This window comes from Dendrobates tinctorius, unplaced genomic scaffold (genome assembly GCF_039654945.1).
Source record: "Dendrobates tinctorius isolate UK_male_01 unplaced genomic scaffold, ASM3965494v1 ptg000075l, whole genome shotgun sequence".
NCBI classification, from domain to species: Eukaryota; Metazoa; Chordata; class Amphibia; order Anura; family Dendrobatidae; genus Dendrobates; species Dendrobates tinctorius.
Genome location: NW_027361743.1, coordinates 54,910,790 through 54,934,292, shown reverse-complemented (window position 1 = coordinate 54,934,292; position 23,503 = coordinate 54,910,790). Strand labels below are relative to the sequence as shown.

The 23,503-nt window shown below is 43.0% G+C and overlaps 1 protein-coding gene across 1 annotated transcript in view; it reads left to right on the top strand.

Moving 5' to 3' along the window:
* Nucleotides 1-23,503, top strand: part of WDFY2 (WD repeat and FYVE domain containing 2) — a 66,594-nt gene that overhangs the window by 37,340 nt on the left and 5,751 nt on the right. Inside the window, exons 7-11 of the mRNA XM_073583313.1 lie at nt 5,452-5,578; nt 10,315-10,420; nt 15,065-15,166; nt 20,194-20,324; nt 22,030-22,138. Coding sequence (XP_073439414.1) covers nt 5,452-5,578; nt 10,315-10,420; nt 15,065-15,166; nt 20,194-20,324; nt 22,030-22,138 — 575 coding nt within the window. The remainder of the gene's footprint in view (nt 1-5,451; nt 5,579-10,314; nt 10,421-15,064; nt 15,167-20,193; nt 20,325-22,029; nt 22,139-23,503) is intronic.

Below are 23,503 nucleotides of genomic sequence, written 5' to 3'. Positions count from 1 at the left end.
CTAATGGTCACCGCTGATCGGAGCCCTAATGGTCACCGCTGATCGGAGCCCTAATGGTCACCGCTGATCGGAGCCCTAATGGTCACCGCTGATCGGAGCCCTAATGGTCACCGCTGATCGGAGCCCTAATGGTCACCGCTGATCGGAGCCCTAATGGTCACCGCTGATCGGAGCCCTAATGGTCACCGCTGATCGGAGCCCTAATGGTCACCGCTGATCGGAGCCCTAATGGTCACCGCTGATCGGAGCCCTAATGGTCACCGCTGATCGGAGCCCTAATGGTCACCGCTGATCGGAGCCCTAATGGTCACCGCTGATCGGAGCCCTAATGGTCACCGCTGATCGGAGCCCTAATGGTCACCGCTGATCGGAGCCCTAATGGTCACCGCTGATCGGAGCCCTAATGGTCACCGCTGATCGGAGCCCTAATGGTCACCGCTGATCGGAGCCCTAATGGTCACCGCTGATCGGAGCCCTAATGGTCACCGCTGATCGGAGCCCTAATGGTCACCGCTGATCGGAGCCCTAATGGTCACCGCTGATCGGAGCCCTAATGGTCACCGCTGATCGGAGCCCTAATGGTCACCGCTGATCGGAGCCCTAATGGTCACCGCTGATCGGAGCCCTAATGGTCACCGGATTTAGATACAACATTACTGTGACTAATATTGAATACATTGCACTAACGATAAGGTGAATGTGTATTAAAGGGAATCTGTCACCCTTTTTTTGGACTATGAGCTGCTGGTATTGACATCAGGGGCTTATCTACAGCATTCTGCAATGCTGTACATAAGCCCCTGATGTAACCTGAAAGAAAAACCTGTTAGATTATACTCACCGGGGGGGCGGTCCGGTCCGATGGGAGTTGCGGTCTGGTCCGACGCCTTCCATCTTCATATGATGCCGTTCCCTTCTTCCCTTCCTGCAGTGGCTCCGTCGGGAGAGGTCTGCAGAGCAGTGCGCCGGAGCCACTACAGGAAGGGAAGAAGAGGACGGCATCATATGAAGATGGAAGGCGTCGGACCAGACCGCAACTCCCATCGGACCGGACCGCCCCCCCGGTGAGTATAATCTAACAGGTTTTTCTTATCTTTCAGGTTACATCAGGGGCTTATGTACAGCATTACAGAATGCTGTAGATAAGCCCGATGTCAATGCCGGCACCTAATAGTCAAAAAAAGGGTGACAGATTCCCTTTAAGTCTGCATCTATAGTGGCACCATATTGCAGAGTATTAGCATTACTATAGGACTCTTCCTCCGGCGAGAATAGCTGTCTTATGTCATTAGTTTAGCTTTATTTAATAAATGAATCATATATAGGCAGCACGTAGGAATATGCCTGTTATCCATTTCGGCAGTATTGTCTTACAATAAATTCTAGTATGCACGTTTTTGTTTTGGTTTTTTTTTTTTTGTTTTTTTCCACATGGCATTCATCTATGGGTTAGACTGCACTATTTATCTAGGAATTAGCATCAACCTCTAATTACAGCAATTTACAAGTACAGACTTTACCTTAATCCCCCGGTCTTTTTAGCTGTGGGCTTTTTCCATGACAAGTGTGACTGAGCTGGCTTATCCTTTTGTATTATGATTTTTACTGTACGAGAAGCTAGACTGTGCTATTAATTCTGCGCAGCTGTGTTGTCGCTTGTCAGCAACAGTGCCGGCTATACACCTCCTGATCCTGCCATGTACTGAGGTCTAAGAGGCTGAACACATGTCCAAGATATTGAGATCCTTGGGTGGCCAGACCGTAGCCTCCCCTGCAGGTTTCCCTCCATCCTGATTGATACATGCACTATTACCACTGTACTTTTCTGTATAGACCTTTATATAACAGCCCCACTGTATTACTAACATTTATATAAACTGTGTTCCAAATTATTATGCAAAAAGATTTTAGGAGTGATAAGGTTAGAATTTTTTTGTTTGTCATTTAAACTCATTGATGGTGATGTGTCAGGGCTCTTTATATCACTGAAAGCAATTGCAGATACCTGTGCAAATTAGTTTGGCAGGTGTGTCCAAATAAAGGCAAGACTACTTAGGAAGGCTGTTCCACATTATTAAGCAGCCTACATTTTTTGCCAAAATGGGAAAGAAAAAGGATGTGTCGGCTGCTGAGAAGCAACAAATTGTGGAGTATTTGGGTCAAGGCATGACTACAATCAACATTGCCAAGACACTTCATCGTGATCATCGCACAATCAAGAAGTATGTAGCTGATTCCCAGCACACACGTGTGCGTGCTGATAAGGAAAAATTGAGGACTCTTTCCAACAGGCAGTTGCGTCAGGATAAAAGAGCAGCTGCAAAAATGCCTTGTCATAGCAGCAGACAAGTTTTTGAAGCTGCTGGTGCCTCCAACGACCCCCCGAACAAGATGCAGGGTCCTTCAGAGGTTTGCAGCTGTGCGTAAGCCATCCTGTCGACCACCTCTATCCACTGCACACAAGCAGAAACCGCTCCAGTGGGCCAAATGATACATGAAGACTGACTTCCAAACTGTTCTGTTCACCAATGAGTGCCGTGCAACGCTCGATGGCCCAGATGGATGGAGTGGAGGATGGCTGGTTGATGGACACCCCATGAAAACACGGCTAAGGCGTCAACAAGGAGGAGGTGGAGTAATGTTTTGGGCTGGAATCATGGGGAGAGAGATTGTCGGCCCCTTTAGGATCCCTGAAGGGGTAAAGATGAACTCCATAATCTATGTGGAGTTTCTAAAACGGCACTTCCTGCCATGGTTCAAGAGGAAGAACCGTGCTTTCCGCAGCAAGATCATTTTCATGCATGATAATGCACCGTCTCATGCTGCAAATAACACATCTGCATCTCTGGCTGCTATGGGAGGACAAACTTATGGTGTGGCCACCATCTTCCCCTGACCTCAACCCCATTGAGAACCTCTGGAGCATCATCAAAAGGAGTGTCTCTGATGGCGGGAGGCAGTTCACATCTAAGCAACAGCTCTGGGAGGGTATTCTGTCCACATGCAAAACAATTGAAGCACAAACCATCCAAAAACTGACAAATTCAATGGACGAGAAAACTGCTGTGCATAATAATTTGGAACATTTTGAGTGTTTCTTATTTTTAAAAATATACTGTTTTCATAGGCATTTTGTTCAAAAACATTGCAATTATACTAGAATAGTAGATGACTGGAAAATAACAATGACTGCAATTCATATAGGTAATTTAGAGAAAATATGAGGAAATACTTTTTGCATAATTTGGAACACAGTGTATAAATTTAACGTTCCTGCCTGTTGTCAAGTATAATCCATCCCCAGCAGAGGAGACTCTGATATTAAAATTGGGGCTATTTGTCTTTGCTACTGCTTTCTTTTTTGTTAAAAGTTCATACCGTACTTAGAGGGACAGACTTTCTATGGTGCAAGAATACATTGGAAATAGCTGGAACAGTGCATGCTTGGAAGTGAGGGAAGTTCCAGCAAATATACAGTAGAACTGGAAAAATACTGTTAAAGTGGAACCGCCCACTCAAAAAAAAAAAAAAAAAATGGAAGGCATATTACTGTGATGTGTTCTGACTCCTATGACAGATTGTGGTTTATAATCTGAGTCTCGGCTTTACAGTGGTTGTCTCTTATTAATTGGATCAAAGTGCTTGTTAAAACAAGCAACTTTACAGTTTACCTATTTAAAGGGAAACTGTTCTTGGATTACATAGCAAGAACCTGCTAATGGCATGATGCAACATCAGAGACCCCAACTTACACATACTTGGCTACTTAAATTCTGCTGATAAAACATCACTACAGGACTTGGTGTGTCGCGATAGGTAGGACCATGTGTGTTCATACACCTATACTGAACATTGAAATGTTGGAAGGAAAACCCATGGAATTATGGAAGTCACAGGATGGATAAACGTGTTGGTGGTAGTCAACTGTTGAAAAAATAGAAGCAACATTTTCAAAACATCTCAATTCCGGGTTGAGTATGAGCACCATGCGCAGAAATCCCTGCACTTGCGTGCTTTGACTGCTATTAGTGATGAGCGAGTATACTCGTTGCTCGGGTTTTCCAAAGCATGCTCGCGTGATCAGAGTATTTGGATGTGCTCGGAGATGTACTTTGTCGCCGCAGCTGCATGATTTGCGGCTACTTGACAGTCTGAATACATGTGGGGATTTCCTAACAAACAGGCAACCCCCACATGTATTAATGCTTTCCAGCAGCCACAAATCATGCAGGTACGGCAACAGAAACCAAACGCCAAAATACTTGGAGATCACCCGAACATGCTCCGGAAAACCTGAGCAACGAGTATACTCGCTCATCACCTAACTGCTCTCAGTGAGGTTATTAATGGTTGTCTGAGGAATGTTCTGCCACGCTGAATACATTTGAGCATGAAAGTCATCAAGAACCGCTGCTGACAGTGCCTTGTGCAATTGTTGACCAATAACGTCTCGGATTCGCTCGATGCCAGACAAGTCTGGAGTCGCTGTAGGCCATGGAAGCATGTTTTAGGCCACAGTCTGCTCACAGTAACACGAGTAACATGCTCGTATTGGAAAAACGGCTCCTGGGACACTTTGGAGAAAGTACCTTAACACTATTTCCATAACCAAAGGCATGTAACACCACACCATGATCCCCGTAGTAGGACTGTTATAAGGTTCTCTCCTAAAGGCTAGAGATTGGTCTGGTGATAATGTGGACATGCCTTTGAAGAGGCCTTCACAAATTGGCATGAAAGTGTCCCGGAAACTGTTTTTCAACAAAACTTGAGGCCACATATTGCACGAGCTACTGTGAGCAGCCTTTGGGGCCTAAATCTGCTACCATGGCCTGCAACGTCTCAGGTCTTGTCTGTCATTTAGCACATCTGTAACATCATTGGTCTGCCATTGTACAGGGAGCTGCTTGCAGTGGATCTTGATGAATTGCCCAAGTGCAACCAATAATACCTCCTATCAGTGAGGTTAAGCGCAGTAATTTCTGCATGTGGTGCTCATACTCAATATTTGAGAAGATTTGAAAATTGTTTCCATTTTTCATCAGTAGCATATCGCTAACCCATCTATCCACTCTGTTTATTTCCGTATTTCCACGACTTTTCCGTCCAACATCTTGATGTTGAGAGAGATATATAGATGATTATATATATTACACACAGTCCTCTTATTCTACATCATGTTTCTATCTACGCCTATTGTATGTCTGTTTTATAAATTTGTTAATGATTTGACAAAAGTGCTCATGGAGGCTGGCAGCCCTGCTCTTCATTTCATTGATATTCCTTAGACCATGCTCTCCTCTGATCCATCCGTCCATTCTCTGAAGTGCTCTTCATTATTGCTTCTGGAGCAGAACTTGTTCAAGCTCCTAGCAGTGTCCAGTGACTTACAATGTGTCGTAATAAGCTGTAAACCTACAACTTCATTATTATCCTGCTCTTCTTTCCCAGCTGGTGTGACGTCCTTGTGTTGGGACCCGGTACAGAGACATTTATTTTCGGGCAGTTCTGACCATTCCGTTATTATATGGGACATCGGGGGCCGAAAAGGAACCGCACTAGAACTTCAAGGACATCAGTAAGAAACCGTTCACCACACAGTAGGGCACATTTACTCACATTCTATCAAAAAAATTATATTTTCCTGAAGTTACAGATTCTTTTAAGCTCTCTAAAAATTTGTGTTGCAGACTTTGTTGGCTAGCTTGTCTGATTTTAAAGGGAATCTGTCAGCAGAATTGTGCACAGTAACCCACAGACAGTGTCAGGTCGGCACCGTTATACTGATTAAAATGATACCTGGGTGATATCTGTCTTGTGGTTGTTTTAATTTTTATCTTCAGTTAATGATATGCTCGTGCACGGGGGGGGGGGGGCAGCCTGTGGGAGGTCTTCATGTGGTGCTCTGCTTAGGCATTCATAATAAAGACTGCTGACAGGTCACTTTCCTGCCCCCTAGTTTACATAATGAAAATTTTATATACATATGGGAAAAAAAAACCTACAGGCAGACACCTTTGTTGCTGCATAATCACGTATGTACTGTGATTAGCTGAAAATAAAGATTAAACCACAACCACAGGACGGATTTCATCAACCAAGGTATCATTTTAATCAGTAAAACAGCGCTGATCTGACACTGTCTGTAGGTTACTCAGCACAACAGGTTCCCTTTAATGACTGGAATATCGCTTCATGCTGCCCTGTTTAGGCGGCTTTGGATGCATCTACACTACACGTTCCTAGCAATGTTAAACTCGCGATAATCTTGCAATGTAAACGAGCAGCCAAGAAGTAAAACACTTGTTGGGTGAAATAATTTTTGAGCTTGCTTAAAAATTATCGTTCTCTGCAACGCACTACAGAGAATGGCAGCCTATGCGCACTGAGATGTTACAGACCACTCAGTGTGTAACATTTAGCGTGGTCTGCCTGTGAGGACCGGCTTTTAAATGACTGCCAATCTTGTAAATATTTAGGGTATGTGCACACGCTGCGGATTGGGGTGCGGATTCATCCGCGCGGATTTTGTAAAATCCGCAGGTGAAACTGCAGGTCAAAAGACCTGCGGATTGCTCTGCGGTTTTGCCCTGCGGTTTTTCATCTCCACAATGGAGATGGCAAACCGCAGCGGAATCCGCAGAAAGGATTGACATGTCAATTTTTTTTTCTGCGGTTTCAAAACCGCAGCAAATCCGCGCGGAAAAATCCGCACTGCGGGTTTTTTTTGTTTTTTTTTTTTCATTGACTTGAATGCTGCGGTTCTGCAGCGGCCAAATACGCTGCGGAAGCGCAGCAGAATCTGCAGCGTGTGCACACACCCTCAAAGGGGTTTTCCCACCAACAAAGTTCATTTTAAAGTTGATTTTAATCAATAGATCTTGGGAGGGGGGGGGGGAATAATTTTCACAATTAGATGTGTTTTAAAAAAATATATAGTGCTGATTATAGTCTTATAAATGTGCCCCTGATACAGGTGCTTCTCACAAAACTAGAATATCATCAAAAAGTTAATTTATTTCAGTTCTTCAATACAAAAAGTGAAACTCATATATTATAGAGTCATTACACGCAGAGTGATCTATTTAACATGTTTATTTCTGTTAGTGTTGATGATTATGGCTTACAGCCAATGAAAACCCAAAAGTAATCTCAGTAAATTGGAATAATAAAAAACACCTGCAAAGGCTTCCTAAGCGTTTTTACAAATGTCCCTTGGTTTGTTTCAGTAGGCTTCACAATCATGGGGAAGACTGCTGACTTGACAGATGTCCAGAAGGCAGTCATTGACACACTCCACAAGGAGGGTAAGCCAGAGAAGGTCATTGCTAAAGAAGCTGGCTGTTCCCAGAGTGCTGTATCCAAGCATATTAATAGAAAGTTAATTTGAAGGAAAATGTGTGGTAGAAAAAGGTGCACAAGCAACTGGGATAACCACAGCCATGAAAAGATTATAAAGGTCATTCAAATATTTTTGGGAGATTCACAAGGAACTGCTGCTGGAGTCATTGCTCCAAGAGCCACCATACACAGACGTATCCAGGACATGGGCTACAAGTGTCGCATTCCTTGTGACGAGCCACTCATGACCAATAGACAACGCCAACGTCTTACCTAGGCTAAGGAGAAAAAGAACTGGGACTGTTGCTCAGTGGTCCAATGTGTTGTTTTCAGATGAAAGTAAATTTTGCATTTCATTTGGAAATCAAGGTCCCAGAGTCTGGAGGAAGAGTGGAGAGGCCACAATCCAAGCTACTTGAGGTCTAATGTGAAGTTTCCACAATCAGTGATGGTTTGGGGAGCCATGTCATCTGCTGGTGTAGGTCCACTGTATTTTATTGAGACCAAAGTCAGCGCAGTCGTATACCAGCAAATTTTAGAGCACTTCCTGCTTACCTCTGCCGACAAGCTTTTCTTTTTGGAGATGGAAATTTCATTCTCCAGCAGGACTTGGCTCCTGTCCACACTGCCAAAAGTACCAATACCTGGTTTGCAAACAACAGTATCACTGCTCTTGATTGGCCAGCAAACTCGCCTGACCTTAACCCCATAGAGAATCTATGGGGTATTGTCAAGAGGAAGATGAGAGACACCAGACCCCACAATGCAGACGAGCTGAAGGCTGCTATCAAAGCAACCTGGGCTTCCATAACACCTCAGCAATGCCACAGGCTGATTGCCTCCATGCCACGCCGCATTGATGCAGTAATTGTTGTCAAAGGAGCCCTGACCAAGTACTGAGTGCATTTACTGAACATTACATTTCAGTAGGCCAACATTTTGGATTTTAAAATCATTTTTCAAGCTGGTGTTATAAAATATTCTAATTTACTGAAATAATGACTTTTGGGTTTTCATTGGCTGTAAGCCATAATCATCAACACTAACAGAAATAAACACTTGAAATAGATCACTCTGTTTGTAATGACGCTATATAATGAGTTTCACTTTTTGTATTGAAGAATGAAATAAATTTAACTTTTTGATGATATTCTAATTTTGTGAGAAGCTCCTGTATGTGATGTGTAATGGCCTTTTCTGACCGTGCGGGAACACTGTCTGTCTGATCATACCACAGCTCCTGGGCAGGAGAGAATGCAAAAGAGTATACAGACAGGACAGCACGGTGATCACAACTGATTCCTTTTGTGAGAAAACCTTTCCATGCCTGGTTTTAAAAATATTTTACCTTTTAAAGAATTATGTTATCAAGTGCCGTCCCTGTCTGTCTCCTCTCTTTTGCTTCCTCCCCTGCCCAGGAGCTGTGGTATGATCAGACATTGTCCCTGTACGGTCAGACACGGCCATTACACAGTACACAGCAGGGGCACATTTATAAGATTATCTCCGCAGCTAATGTGCATGTAGTATTTCCTGAAGCAAGAGAATGTTGAAGTCTAAAAAAGCTTCAATGTCCAGTGTGAAAACAGCAGTATATTTTAAATACAGATCGAGCCGTTTTGTTTTTTTTTTAAACTGACAATAGGAAATTTTCTGATGATGGGTTCCCTTTAAGCCTGCATGTAAATTATTATTTTTTTTTTTTTTTAGGTTAGTATTTGTGAATATGTGAAACGTTTTTTGTGTATCTTCCATCTTTTTTCACAAGACATTTGCATCGGTTATGAATGTTTGGCAGCCTGGAACCTCACCGATCAGGGGAACAAGAGGGTCCAGCTCCCCGTTTTTCCTCGCCCAAGTTGGGATTGAATGGAGTCGTCCTGCTGCTCCGTTCATGTCTGTAGCACTGATGGAAAGTGTACTCTGCTACCCTTATAGGAGCAGGCATGGTAGAAACTGTGTGTGACTGTGCCGCTGCTTCAAATTACATCCTGAAATCCTTGTGATCTGTAGGGGTCCTTAGGGATTAACTGTTTATCCCCTGTTGTGGATAGGCGTTAAATGTCTCTCCCCTCTTATAACCCCTATAGTCAGACTCCTATGCAAGAAACTAAGCGTGCAATGTATGAAAGGGGGCAGCGCAGCAGCAGTGTCTGCAGCACATGTATCCTGGGAATCTATAGGAGTGACTATCTTTTATATTTTCCACTTTCTACATATTTTTTTAAAATATTTTTTTTCACTGCTGTCACTCAGATCTTACAATCTACTCTCTATATATGTAACAATCACGATTTACCGTCGGGCCCATGACAACGGTTGCTGCTGTTTTTCTTCCTCTGTGATGTGTATTCGTTCTGCATCCAACGATGAGTGAGGTTTTTGTTTTTTTTCACAATCCCATGGAGGATCTCGGTTGCACCCGGGGAGGCCATCTGATGGCCGTCGCTTAGAAACCGGTCGTGAGACATTACAGCCGCCTCTGGAAACAAATCTCTGCCGAGGAATGATTTCATACCTTAGTGTTTAGACACTTTTTTTTTTTTTTTTTTTTTTTTTAATATATATATATTCTGGGAGAATTCTTCATTTAACACAACCGCTCGCTTTTCCGCTGGAGCCGCACTTATGTTCAGCCATCAGTTGGTTAATTAATTGGGTTTTTATCCATAAAGATTTTCAGTTAGAATGTCTATAATCAAGATGTGATGTGTACTTTAAGTATTCTGTTAAATATATATATATTTTTTGAGCAGAGTGTTGGTTGTGCTGCCCAAATAACTTGGAAAATCAAGTTTAAATCCCCCTTGTGCTGCCTCCGCAAGTGAGCTTTCCTGGGCTCGCTGCACTGGATCCACTGAATCCTTAGATCTAGTGATTAGTTCTGTAATAGTGGGTGATTATATAAATATTAGCGCCTTTTTGTCCTGCAATATGTCATTGTTATTCCTGTAAATTTTATTTGTCTTGCAGTGACAAGATCCAGTCCATCGCCTACGCACACCATTCCCGGCAGCTCATTTCCTGCAGTGCTGATGGGGGGATTGTAGTCTGGAACATGGATGTTGAGAGACAGGAGGTTGGTTTTATAGATTACATGTTTTGTTTCTTGTAACCTTAACAAAGAAACATTGTGGAATTTTGAAAATCACGGGATGGATAGATATGATAATGATCTTCAAATGATGGGAAAATGAAAACTATTTACAAAAGTCTCAATTTAGTCAGTATGGAGGATGAAGTTCCACGTGCAGAAATACACGCACCCACACACCTTGGCTGCTAGCAATGAGGTTATTAATGGTTGTGTGAGGAATGTTCTGCCACGTTAAATCCACTTGGGCTTGTAAATCATCAAAATCCGATGCTGGCAGCTCCCTTTGCTTTTGCAGACTAATGACTTCTTAGGTGTGATTGCCGAAAGACAAGTCTGAAGTCGCTGCAGGCCATGGTAGCTTGTTTATTCCATTCACAATGTTAAAAGCAGCGTGCTGCATGGTATTGTCGTGTTAAAAAATGGCTGCTGAAACATAGGAGAAATAGCTGTACCCCTGGCCCTACCACCAAATCAACACTACATCGAGCTGTTGGTGTACCCGAAATGAAGAGTAGAGGGGTTCAGCTAATGTATATTATGCCACCCCATAATTGTGGGAATAGGATCGATTTGCATACACAACCCATCAGAAGGCGTTTGTATGACATTGGGCTACGAGACAGAAGTCCGACTACAGATCTTCCATTGACCTCACCTGACCGCTCTCAAAGGACATCATGGCCATCGAGGTCCGTCTGCCTCAGTGATGAGTCCTGCTTTTGTCTTGGATGCAAGAGATTGAGCTAGAAACCATATGGGCAACGCAAATGAGAGGCCTTCATGAGAGAACGTGAAAGAGTCTCAGGAGCTATCTTTCAACACGACTATTCCAGGTTGCGTATTACTCTTGCTACCTTGAGCAACCTGTATGGTCGGCACGTTCTACCATGGCCTGCAGCGTCTCTGGACTTGTCGGCCATTGAGCATATCATCTTTTACTAAGTGTGAGACGGTCTCTAACATCAGAGTTTAACATGTGCCTGCAGGGGGGCACATTGTCCCATGCTCCCATCGGCGCACCAGTGACATGATTACGGGGTGCCGATGGGTTGTCTTGGCAGCCAGGCGTCTGCTGATGACCCCCTGTGCCTGTCATTATGATCCTCCTGTGAAAGCCAACTAGGGATTTTAGCTATATGTAGCAGTTCTGATGCACTGCTATGTATAGCACAAGCGATCAGATGATCGCAGCTTCAAGTCCTCAAAAGGGACTGTTAAATACAGCAAAAAATAAAGAAAAAAAGGTTTTAAAAAATATTTAAAAAAAACAAAAACGTTCAGATCACCCCCTTTTGTCCCGTTTAAAAATTATTAAAAAAAAAAAAACACATTTGGTATCTCTGTGTTTGGAAAAGTCTTTTGAATTAGAAAATAGTGTGCAATGTTCCCAATGCATGGAAATAAAAACTAGTGTAAAGATGTCGTGAGGGCTGTTCTTCTGGTTTAGGCACGTGCTATGTTGTAACAGAGTAAAGGTCGGGTGATGATGACTGTGTTGAGTAACCTTCTAAATATCTCGTGTATTGTGTCCATTAGATACAAGTAAAGTGGTAACATGAACCTGTCAGCTTGGGACACTGCGATCCAAGGGCAGCATGTTATAGCGCAAGAGGAGGCGGATAGAATGCGACGTACGTCTGTAGGAGCAAAATCGGTACTTGTACTTTTATCAATTGAAAACCCTCCTAATTCTTGGCTTAGAAGCCAAGTGGGTGGTTCTAGTCATTAGTGTCCCTTCCTATGTAACTGATGGCTATCAGTTTCTGATTAGGACCGCCCACTGGACTCCTAAGCACAGAATAGCCAGAGATGTCACTGAACAAAATATTTATCAATTCAGTTCCTCCTGGTCTCTTATCATCCATGCTCCTATAAGATCATGATCAATGCAACGGGTCCTCTTTGAACCTTTTTGTTTCTAACCAATGCTTGCTAGCCGTGTCTGTCGGACTGGGGTGCCAGAGGCCCACCACTAACCAACTCCAGGGCCCCCCTCTTCAACTACTACATAAGATGCTGCCTTCGTCTGTACATAGCGATTCATCTATATAGTGCTAAGTATTGCTCATAAGAGGGTGGTGGCCCACCGGAGGATTCCCAGTCCAAGCATGGTTACTAGGATCTGGCCTCTTGGATACATAATTCTTAGGATATCCATTGATCGGTTAGAGAAGGATCATTAGTTCACCAAAGATGATCTTTAGAAAATGAAATTGTACAGCGGCATTTACACACTGCCTGAGAGGAATGTCCACTGGCTGGGTCCATCGAGAGAACAATTTCGAAGGTATCTCCTATGGGTCATAGCAAACGCATGCACTCTGTAGGTGCCGGATGTGGGCATGGCGGTCTGCTGCTCCGTGGGATGCAAGCGCCTTAATGTCAACTAATTTATCTGTGTATGAGTAGTGGTTTGCTATGGCTGATGATGCTTTTAGAATAGATAAAATGCAGCCTTGTATACCAACAGCAGATCACAATATTCACTCCTTAAGGACTGAGCTACTTTTGTAGGCTAATGACCTGACTTCTTTTTTTAAATTTTGACCTTTGTCACGAGAAAACAGTCTCAGAATCAGTGGGATTTGTTGAAGTGTTCCAGAGTTATTACCTCATATTGTACTTCATGATAGTGGTAAAGTTTGTTCGATATGACTTGCGTTTATTTGTGAAAATATCGGAAATTTGTCTAAAAATGTAGAAAATGTCATAATTTACACAGTTTTAATTCATATGCCCCTCAACCAAAGAGTTTGTCATACACAATTAGTTAATGGCATTTCCCACATGTCTAATTTACATTAGGATGAAACATACTTTTTTTTTTTTTTTTTTAGAAGTTTATAAGGGTTAATCAGCAATTTCTCATTTCTCCATCAAAATTTACAAAACGACCCTTTTTTTGGGGGGTGGGGGGGACCACCCACACATTTGAAATGACACTGGGGGGCTTTAAGACTGAAAATACCCAAAACTGACACAATTCTGGAAAAACTGCACTCCTCAGAACTACATTCAAGAAGTTTATTAACCCTTCAGGTGCCTCACAGGAATTAATGCAGTGTGGAAGGAAAAATTGAACCACAAAAATGTTACTTTTGCTCCAAATTTTTGTGTATCACAGGAGAAAATTCTCCCGAGTAAGCTGACACTCCATATGTGGGGGAAAACTACTTTTCGGGTGCACAGCAGGGCTCGTAAGCGAAGAAGCACAGTTTGAGACGTTCAATGCAAAAATGGCTGGAATTGAGAGCGAACGCCATGTTGCATTTGGAGAGCCGCTGATGTGCCTAAACAGTGGAAACCCTCCCACAAGTGTCCCCATTTTAGAAACTAGACCCCCCCCCCCCCCCAAGGAACTTATCTAGTTGTGTGGTGAGCACCTTGAACTTCCAGGTGCTTCACCAAAGTTTATAATGTAGAGCCATGAAAATAAAAACATCAAATTTTTCTCACAAAAATGTTTTTATCCCCATTTTCACAAAGATAACAGGAGAAATGGCACCATAGAATTTTTTATGCATTTTCTCCTGAGTGTGTTCAGATTTTGCTGGAATGGTTTGATGCTGCCATGTCACCTTGGCAGAGCCCCTGAGGAGCCAGAACAGCAGAACCCATAAGTGACCTCATTTTACAAACTACATCTCTCAATGAATTCATCTAAGGATGCAGTGAGCATGTTGCCACTACATGTGCCTCACAGAACTTTATACCATTGGGCGTTGAAGAACGAATAATTATATTTTTACCACTTGTTTTTTTGCGGGACGAGCTGACGTTTTATTTTTAGGCATATTTTTTATTGCGTTCTATTCCAATTTTTGGGAAGCAGACTGAAGATGATCGAGAAATTCAGGAAATTTTTTTTTGTGTTTTTCAAGCTGTTTTGCCTGTGGTAAAATTGCTAGGCAGCTTTATTCTTCGGGTCATTATGATTACAACGATACCACATTTATGTAATTTTTTTTTTATGGTTTGGCGCTTTTACACAATAGAAATGTTTACAGAAAAAATAATAATTTTTACATCACTATATTCTGACAGCTATAACTTTTTAATTTTTCCACTGATGGAGCTGTATGACGGCTTGTTTTTTGCAGGACAAGATGACGTTTTCGGTGATACCATTTTTTTTGTACATTCAACTTTTTTATCGCTCTCTATTCCACTTTTTTTTTCCGGCGTTATGATGAAAAAGCATAGTTTGCCACCTTTTATTGATTATGTCCTGCAAAGTTTCCACGTTGATGGTGCTCCTGAATCCTTATGTGCACTGGACACTAGTGTGCTGTAGCCTTCTCCATTCTGGGGTGAATGAAAGCTACAATTGCAGGACAAATACACATCACAGAAGTGTAATGTGAAATGTGTCTCCCCTGTGACCTCAGTGACCGGGCAGGAAGTAGCCAGCTTCTGCTTTTACTGGCGATTTGGTGACATTGGTAAAACTGTCCGTGTAAGACACATGTGCATAAAAGTAAGAGATTACAAGAAACTGTGGAATCCCCATGAAACTTACTAACCTCTTACTAAATTGAATTTCCCAGTCCACAGATGCGTAAGCCGCACCTCCATTGTAGACCTCTGTTATCTGAAACGGTCCATCCTGCTTTGTCTCTTCTCCAGACTCCGGAATGGTTGGACAGTGACTCTTGTCAGAAGTGTGACCAGCCTTTCTTTTGGAACTTCAAGCAGATGTGGGACAGCAAGAAGATCGGTCTCCGACAGGTGCGAATCTCCTCTTATGGCTGCTCCTAAGTGAAGCTAAAGATCAGCCGCAAGTCTGCAATCGGGAGCTGTCCTCTCTCTCTGTGGGTACCGGGGCTAACGAAAGACGACTCGAGGACTGATGAAAATCAGCTTAACTCTGAAATTTTTCTGGTTCTGAGAACTCTGATTAGGCTGACCATGCAAATTTAAATTTAATGTTGACTGAAAATTTTGAGTTTGAGGCAGAATGGCTGATATCTACCGTGTAGAATAGTCGCCAATAATGTTAAGGAAGAGAAGGATTGGGCACTTGGGTTTCTACATGAATAATGTGTTTTGTTCCTTAAGAGGTGACTGGCAACATATTGTACCCATCTCTCCATATAAAACACTTGCACAGCTGACAGAGTAGGAAGTGCATGTGAAAGGGCTTTTTACTATAGTATTGCGTCATAAAATATCAGATCTGTGGTTGTGCGACAATCTGCTCCTTAGCTGATTTTAGCTGACTTCAGTTCCCACTTATGGCTGGATGTAAACCATGTCCTGAGCAGAACAGCACGGCTGTCACACTGTTTAGTGGCTGCTCCCATGTGCTGCACATCAACTCCTATACATTTACGCCGAGCCACTGCTGAAGTTGGTGAGGGTGCCGGATGTTGGCCAACCACTGATCTGATATTGATGACCTGTCCTGTGGATAGGTGGTCAGTATCCTTGTAATGGAAAATCCTTTTAATGGGACTTCAGGAGGGACGGCTTGGCCAAACGTGAGACAAGTCTGTAATGTGCATGATCAACTTTAGAAGTTTCTTTTGCATCTGACGTCCATTATGACAGCTTATATCTTTTGATTTCACTACTTAAAGGGGTGTTCCCATCTCCACGATCCTATGCCAATATGTAGTAGGTGTAATAATATTAGCAAATACCGCCAATTAGAATTGTAGTATAGTTCTCCTGATTAGCTATGTCTCTTTCCTCATGCGCAGGCATTGCAGGACCTTGGGTATCCATGGTTGCGTCCACTGATGAAGTGACAGCTAGTTGCTAGTGGCCGTAACCATGAATACCTAAGGTCCTGCAATGCCTGCACATGAGGAAAGATGGCAAATCAGAAGAACTACACTACATTTCTAATTGGAGGTATTTGCTAATATTATCACATATACTACATATTGGATCTTGGAGATGTGAATACGCCTTTAACTCTGAAGCCAGCGCAACTTGCACCCATGTGTAATATGAAGTGTGGCTACAATCTCTTAATCACTTTCATGAAAAGGCGTACTTATAACCTGTTCCCCCTTAGCACGGGGAGAGTATTAAGCTGATAAGTAAGGCTGCATTCACACATCTGTGTATTAACATCTGATAGAAATGGACCGACTTTTTTTTTTTTTTTTTTTTTTTCCCCTCAGGTGTCCCCTTTCTTGGATTTTTTTTTTTTTTTTTTTTTTTACCCTGCAGCAGGTGATTATTTTTATCCATTGTCTCCTAACAATATATCAATTAAAAACTGGTCAGACTTTGACGCACAGAAGACACACCGTACGTTGTACTTCATAGCCTCATCCGTTCCACACTTTTCCCCATAGACTTGGCCGCGTCTGATCCGCAAAACGGGCGAGAATAGGGCCTTCTGAGTCTCACCAGTCTGAGACACGGAACACGTGTCACACAGACGTGTGAATTTAGACTTGCTGCCAGATGACTATAGCGCTATTCAGACTCTGATCTGCACCTTGGTAATGTCATGGGTGATGCATTAAGGGTATGTGCACACGTTGCGGATTCGTCTGCAGATTTTTTTTTTGTGCGGAATCCGGAGGTCAAAATGCCTGCGTTTTACCTATGGATTTAGTGCGGATTTGCCCTGTGTTTTTTACATCTGCGGATTCCTAGAATGGAATGGGTGTAAAAACGCTGCGGAATCCACACAAAGAACTGACATGCTGCGGAAAATAAACCGCTGCGTTTCCGTGCAAATTTTTCCGCAGCATGTGCACAGCGGTTTTTGTTTTCCATAGGATAACTTGGTACTGTACATCCTTTGGAAAACTGCTGCGGATCCGCAAGGCCAAATCCGCTGAGGATCCGCACACGAATCCGCAACGTGTGCACATACCCTAAAGCCTTCTCGGGGTATATTTTGGGAACACTTTGTGTACCTCAGACAGAAGGGAAAAATATTAAGCGTGAACGGGACCTTTTCTGTAGAGACCATAATGGTGACGTAGCTTCTCCATTGTAGGTGTTCTCGCCACAGCGATGGCAACCATACTCGCACCCCATGATATCCAGTTTGCAGTCTAATCCAAGTTTCAGACTTTTCTACACTGCGTGCAGAATTATTAGGCAAGTTGTATTTGAGAGGATCCTTTTTATTATTGAACAACAACTATGTTGTCAATGAACCCAAAAGACTCATATCAAAGCTTAATATTTTTGGAAGGTGGAGTGTTTTTTTTTTTTTTTTTTAGATTTGGCTATCTTAGGAGGATATCTGTTTGTGCAGGTAACTATTACTGTGCAGAATTATTAGGCAACTTAATAAAATCCAAATATATACCCATCGCACTAGTTTATTTTCACCAGGTAAACCAATATAACACAAAATTTAGAAATGAACATTTCTGACATTCAAAAACAAAACAAAGAAATCAGTGACCAATATAGCCACCTTTCTTTACGTTGACACTCAAAAGCCTTCCATCCATAGATTCTGTCAGTTGCTTGATCTGTTTACGATCAACATTGCGTGCCGCAGCCACCACAGCCTCCCAGACACTGTTCGGAGAGGTGTACTGTTTGCCCTCCCTGTAGATCTCACATTTTATGAGGGACCACAGGTTCTCCATGGGGTTCAGATCAGGTGAACAAGGGGGCCATGTCATTATTTTTTCTTCTTTTAGACCTTTACTGGGCAGCCACGCTGTGGAGTATTTGGATGCATTTGATGGAGCATTGTCCTGCATGAAAATCATGTTTTTCTTGAATGATACCGACTTCTTCCTGTACCACTGCTTGAAGGTGTTTTTCAGAAACTGGCAGTAGGTCTGGGTGTTGAGCTTCACTCCATCCTCAACCCGAAAAGGTCCCACAAGTTCACCTTTGATGATACCAGCCCATACCAGTACCCCACCTCCATCTTGCTGCCGTCTGAGTCGGAGTGGAGCTCTCTGCCCGTTACTGATCCAGCCTCGGGCCCATCCATCTGGCCAATCAATAGTCGCTCTCATTTCATCAGTCCATAAAACCTTAGGAAAATCTTAAGTCTTAAGATATTTCTTGGCCCAGTCTTGACGTTCTATCTTATGCTTCTTGTTGAAAGGTGGTCGTTTTTCAGCCTTCCTTACCTTGGCCATGTCCCTGAGTATGGCACACCTTGTGCTTTTTGATACCCCAGTAACGTTGCAGCTCTGAAATATGGCAAAACTGGTGGCAAATGGCATCTTGGCAGCTTCACGCTTGATTTTCCTCAATTCATGGGCAGTTATTTTGCACCTTTTTTACGCTTCTTGCGACCCTGTTGGATATTTGCCATGAAACGCTTGATTGTTCGGTGATCACGCTTCAAAAGTTTGGCAATTTCAAGACTGCTGCATCCCTCTGCAAGACATCTAACAATCTTTGACTTTTCAGAGTCCATCAAATCTCTCTTCTGACCCATTTTGCCAAAGGAAAAGTTGCCTAATAATTAAGCACACCTTATATAGGGTGTTAATATCATTAGACCACACCCCTCCTCATTAGAGATGCAAATCACCTGATTTACATAATTGGCAGTTGGCTTTCAAGCCTATACAGCTTGGAGTAGGACAACATGTATAAAAAGGATGATGTGATCAAAATACTCATTTGCCTAATAATTCTGCACCCAGTGTATTGTGGGAAGTGTCCACTAATACAGACTGTGAGATCTGTGTGTAACCTGTCTTCACTGCTCATAGATCATCACAGCTTCTATCCAGCACATATCTCCTCTTCACATGCTTTCCTCCTTTTCAGTTGCCTCTGTCTTCTATGAGACTGTACATGCCTTCTCCCCTCTCCACAGACTTATCCCTGCAGCTATCTCTAACACGGAGGGAACCATATACAATGCTTGGTCTTGCCAGATCCATGTCAGTCACAGCTCTCCATGGAGGGAGTCAGATGGTAAACACTGTATTGATGCCCATGTAGCATTCTACATAGTAGTGAAATCAACATGAGCAGAACTCCTGATAATCATGTTTCTGCCTATGTGTTAAAAAAAGAAAGCGAAAAAAAAAAAAAAGGTTGAAGATAATTTATTTTTTTTCCACTTAAGGTGTTCTGGAGATCTCCCATCTCTTCCCTTTATCCTGAGCATGTTGACAATGAGAAATATGTTTGGATGAAATACGCCTTTATTCATCGTCTGTCCATTAGATTACAAATGTCGTATTGGTGAGGGTCCGACCGCTGGCACGCCATTCCTAAGAATAGACAACCCATTCCCTTGTTCCTCCATCTTTACAACCCCAGCCAAAAGAAGTTTGAATGGAGTCGGGGTCAAAAGGGAAATGGTTCACTGGGTCTGAGTGAATTGGGATGAGCTGCAGTCCCAGACACTGATTTAGGCCACGTTCACACATCCAGTATTTGTTCCACTCCTGGTTTTGGCTTACAAATACTGATGTAAAATACTGAACGTGCCTTATAAATAAAAAATAATAAGATGATTGATGACTCTTTATTTTCACATTTCCTAACCTGCTTCAGGAGTTAGACTTTTTGTAGCACTACTGATGATGCTACAGTAATTAGTAAGGATCATTCGATGGACCGCTGCAGTCCACCAAACTGCATGAAATGCCATGGATTTCTGGACTGCAGCAGTTACATGATGGTTAAAATCAAGCGTTGGTGGAACAAGATGTCTCTGGTAGAAGCCTAAATATGCAGCAGACATACTGAGATGATGAAACTTGGGCTCTCACTGGGCGAGAAAACCGCTGTTCCTCCATGACTACTGATGGGTCAGGTTTTTTTTAAAAGCTCCTCTTTTGTTATTTCAGCATCACTGCAGAAAATGTGGAAAAGCTGTATGTGGAAAATGCAGCTCCAAGAGGTCCACGATTCCCCTCATGGGCTTTGAGTTTGATGTACGCGTGTGTGACAGCTGTTACGAGTCCATCACAGATGAACAGTGAGTGCACGCACAAATATTTCTGAATATAGAATAAAACGTTAGAGAAAAGTAAATCTCTATATTACCTTTCAATTTTATCTTGTCTACATGTGTGTATATAAATTGTATATTTATGGAATATGCAAAAAGTTACAATATTAAAATCACAAGGTGCCTCACAACAAAGTACATACAATAAGCCTTCAAAACATGTACAGCGGCATGTTAAAAAGGAGAAAAAAAAAGGGGGAGGCAAATGAGTTCGCCAGTCCAACTGTAAGGCTGTGTGCACACGCAGCGGTTTTGGCCGCTGCGGACACGCAGCAGTTTTAGCTGCGGTGTACAGTACCATTCATTTGAATGGGGAAAAAAAAAACCGCTGTGCCGACGCTGCGGAAAAAAACGCGCGGATTTGCTGCGGTTTTGAATCCGCAGAAAGAATTGCATGTCAATTCTTTCTGCGGAAACCGCTGCGGGTTCCTATCTCTACCATTGTGGAGATAGTGAATCCGCAGGACCAAACCGCAGGCAAAACCGCAGATAATCCGCAGGTCTTTGGACCTGCGGATTATCTGCGGTTTTTGCAAAATCCGTGCGGATTAATCCGCAGCGGATTCCGCAGCGTGTGCACGTACCCTTACATCCTATGTAGACATCTGTGTAACTAGTGAGTCGTTGTGTATAAACAGTGTGAAAATAGATGTAGTACCTTGCTGTTAATAGCTGCTGCTGTAAATGTATGTCAGGTCCCTCCACCCCGACGCGCGTTTCACCTGCTTCCTCAGGGTGCATGTCTGAGTGAGACATTTGTATGGTTAAATACTAGAGGCCATCCAATAAAACAAGTTAAGACACGTCATGCGATGTGGAGGCAACAATGATCGAATAAATGAAAGGTGCGCATTGCATGAACGGCACATGACGCATCTAAGTGTGGTTTCCAGTTTCGGTCACTGGAACACAATCCCGCAGCGCCACCCCTAAATGAGTGCCATGAACTCAGGAGTCAGTTGGGAAAGGGGACAGCGAATGCGCATTACAAAGTGCACTAGTATAGGACAAAAGTAGGATTTTTAAAGGGCTAGCGTCAATATGCTGCCGTGTGTGTGTGTGTGTGTATAAAATATACTTTGTTGCCTCCACATCACATGATGTGTCTTAACTTGTTTTATTGGATGGCCACTAGTATTTAGCCATACAAAAGTTCCCCTCCCTGACATGCCCCCTCAGAAGCGGGTGAAACGCGTCGACGTGGAGTCATGAGACCTGACCTACATTTACAGCACTAGCTATTAACAGCAATGTACATCTATTCTCATGATTATCATGGTGACCACACACTGTTTAGACCCAACGACTCACTAGTTACACAGATGTCTACATGGGATGTTACAGTTGGACTGGTGAGTTCTCATTTATCCCCCCCCCCCCCCTTTTTTTTTTTTTTTTTTTTTTTTTTTTTCTCATTTTTAGCACGAGGCTTATTGAATGTCCTTTGTTGTGAGGCACATTGTGGTTGGAATACTGTAACTTTTTGTATACTCCATTAAAAAGCGATTTTCATCTCCTCACTTCTCTGTCCTAGGTCGTGTCTACCAGCTTTACCTAGGCATTTGTTGGTATTACTGTTTGGGAAAAATAAGGCACTGAAACCTCTGCTCATGCTTTACTGTTTGTCACATTTGCTTTTAGCTTTTTTTTTTTTTTTCCTTTCTCTTCTCAGACGTGCACCGACTGCGACTTTCCATAATAGTAAGCACAATATAGTCCATGTACATTTTGACCCCACGAGAGTCTGGCTGTTGACTTCAGGAACAGACAAGGTCATTAAGGTTAGTAATGAGGCCGGATTATGGCGGCTGTTTACACAGGCTCGCACACATAGCATCCCTGCGTGGTGTCTGGGCCCCTGTTCAGTGTTTGCATGTAAGGCAACGTTGAGGTCTGTGCACACTAGCACATTGGCTTCTGCTCATACTGCAGCCGTGATCGCTCTGCTGATTACTTTTTCAATTGAATCTGACTGATCACATTGACTTATAATGGGGGCATTGGGGTTCTGGTACTTTTGACAGGAACATTAGCACTGCAGACTGCAATATTCATGATGTCAAATATATCACAATATATGATAGAAACCTATTAACGCTAATGTGAACTGATAATGCTACTTACATCAGTATCAAGAGCTGATTTGCTGCTTGTCACATCTGGGCAAGGTCCAGCTGTCTGACCATGCCATGTGGCTGCGTTAGATGTGAACATTAGTGATGAGCGAGTATACTCATTGCTCGGGTTTTCTCGACCATGCTCGGGTGTCCTCCCGAGTATTTTGGCGTGCTCGGAGACTTAGTTTTCGTCGTCTCAGCTGCATGATTTGCGACTGCTAGACAGGCTGAATACATGTGAGGAATGCCTGTTTGTTAGGGAATTCCCACATGTATTCAGCCTGTCTACAAGTCGCAAATCATGCAGCTGAGACGTCAAAAACTTCGAGCACGTCAAAATACTCGGAGGACACCCGAGCATACTCGGGGAGGCCAGAGCAACGAGCATAATCGCTCATCACTAGTGAACATTCCTTGAATAGTTTTATTTAAGTATGTGCTGCCAGCAGATATCCTTGTACCCAGTAATGATCATGCAGACAGTGTGATGAGTCTCCCCTTCCTGCTCCATGAAACACCCGCTACACAATAGTATACGGAGTGGCTTTGGGAGCTGAGCCCGCTCAATACTGAGCAGCTGCCTGCCATGGAGTACATCCGGCTTCTGACCTGGCTCTGAACACTGCTGTTAAACTTTTGCCCTTAAATGCCATAGACATTGCCTTTCACGGACGTAAAGTTGTGGCGCTTTGGTTTGGGTGCGGATTGGTTGCCATGTTTTGTTATCCTATGAAGTCCACCCCACCGGTTGAACTTCATAGGAGATCAAATATTCAATGGTTCAAGTGTGAAGTGACCCTATCCAAATCTTGTTAGAATAGATTTCATTGCATTTTAACGCTCGTTTTCTTCCACATGCCAATGAGGGAGTTCTGTTGCACCCGTGTGTGGCCAAGATCTCCGTACACCTTAATGTCCTTTCAATTTGCCTAAATATATTTTGTATTTCCACTTCTGCAACGAAAGTATAAGTTTGGCCGCTGTGGGATTGGGTTAGAGCACATGGCATTGTTATTGCGGAGTACAGGA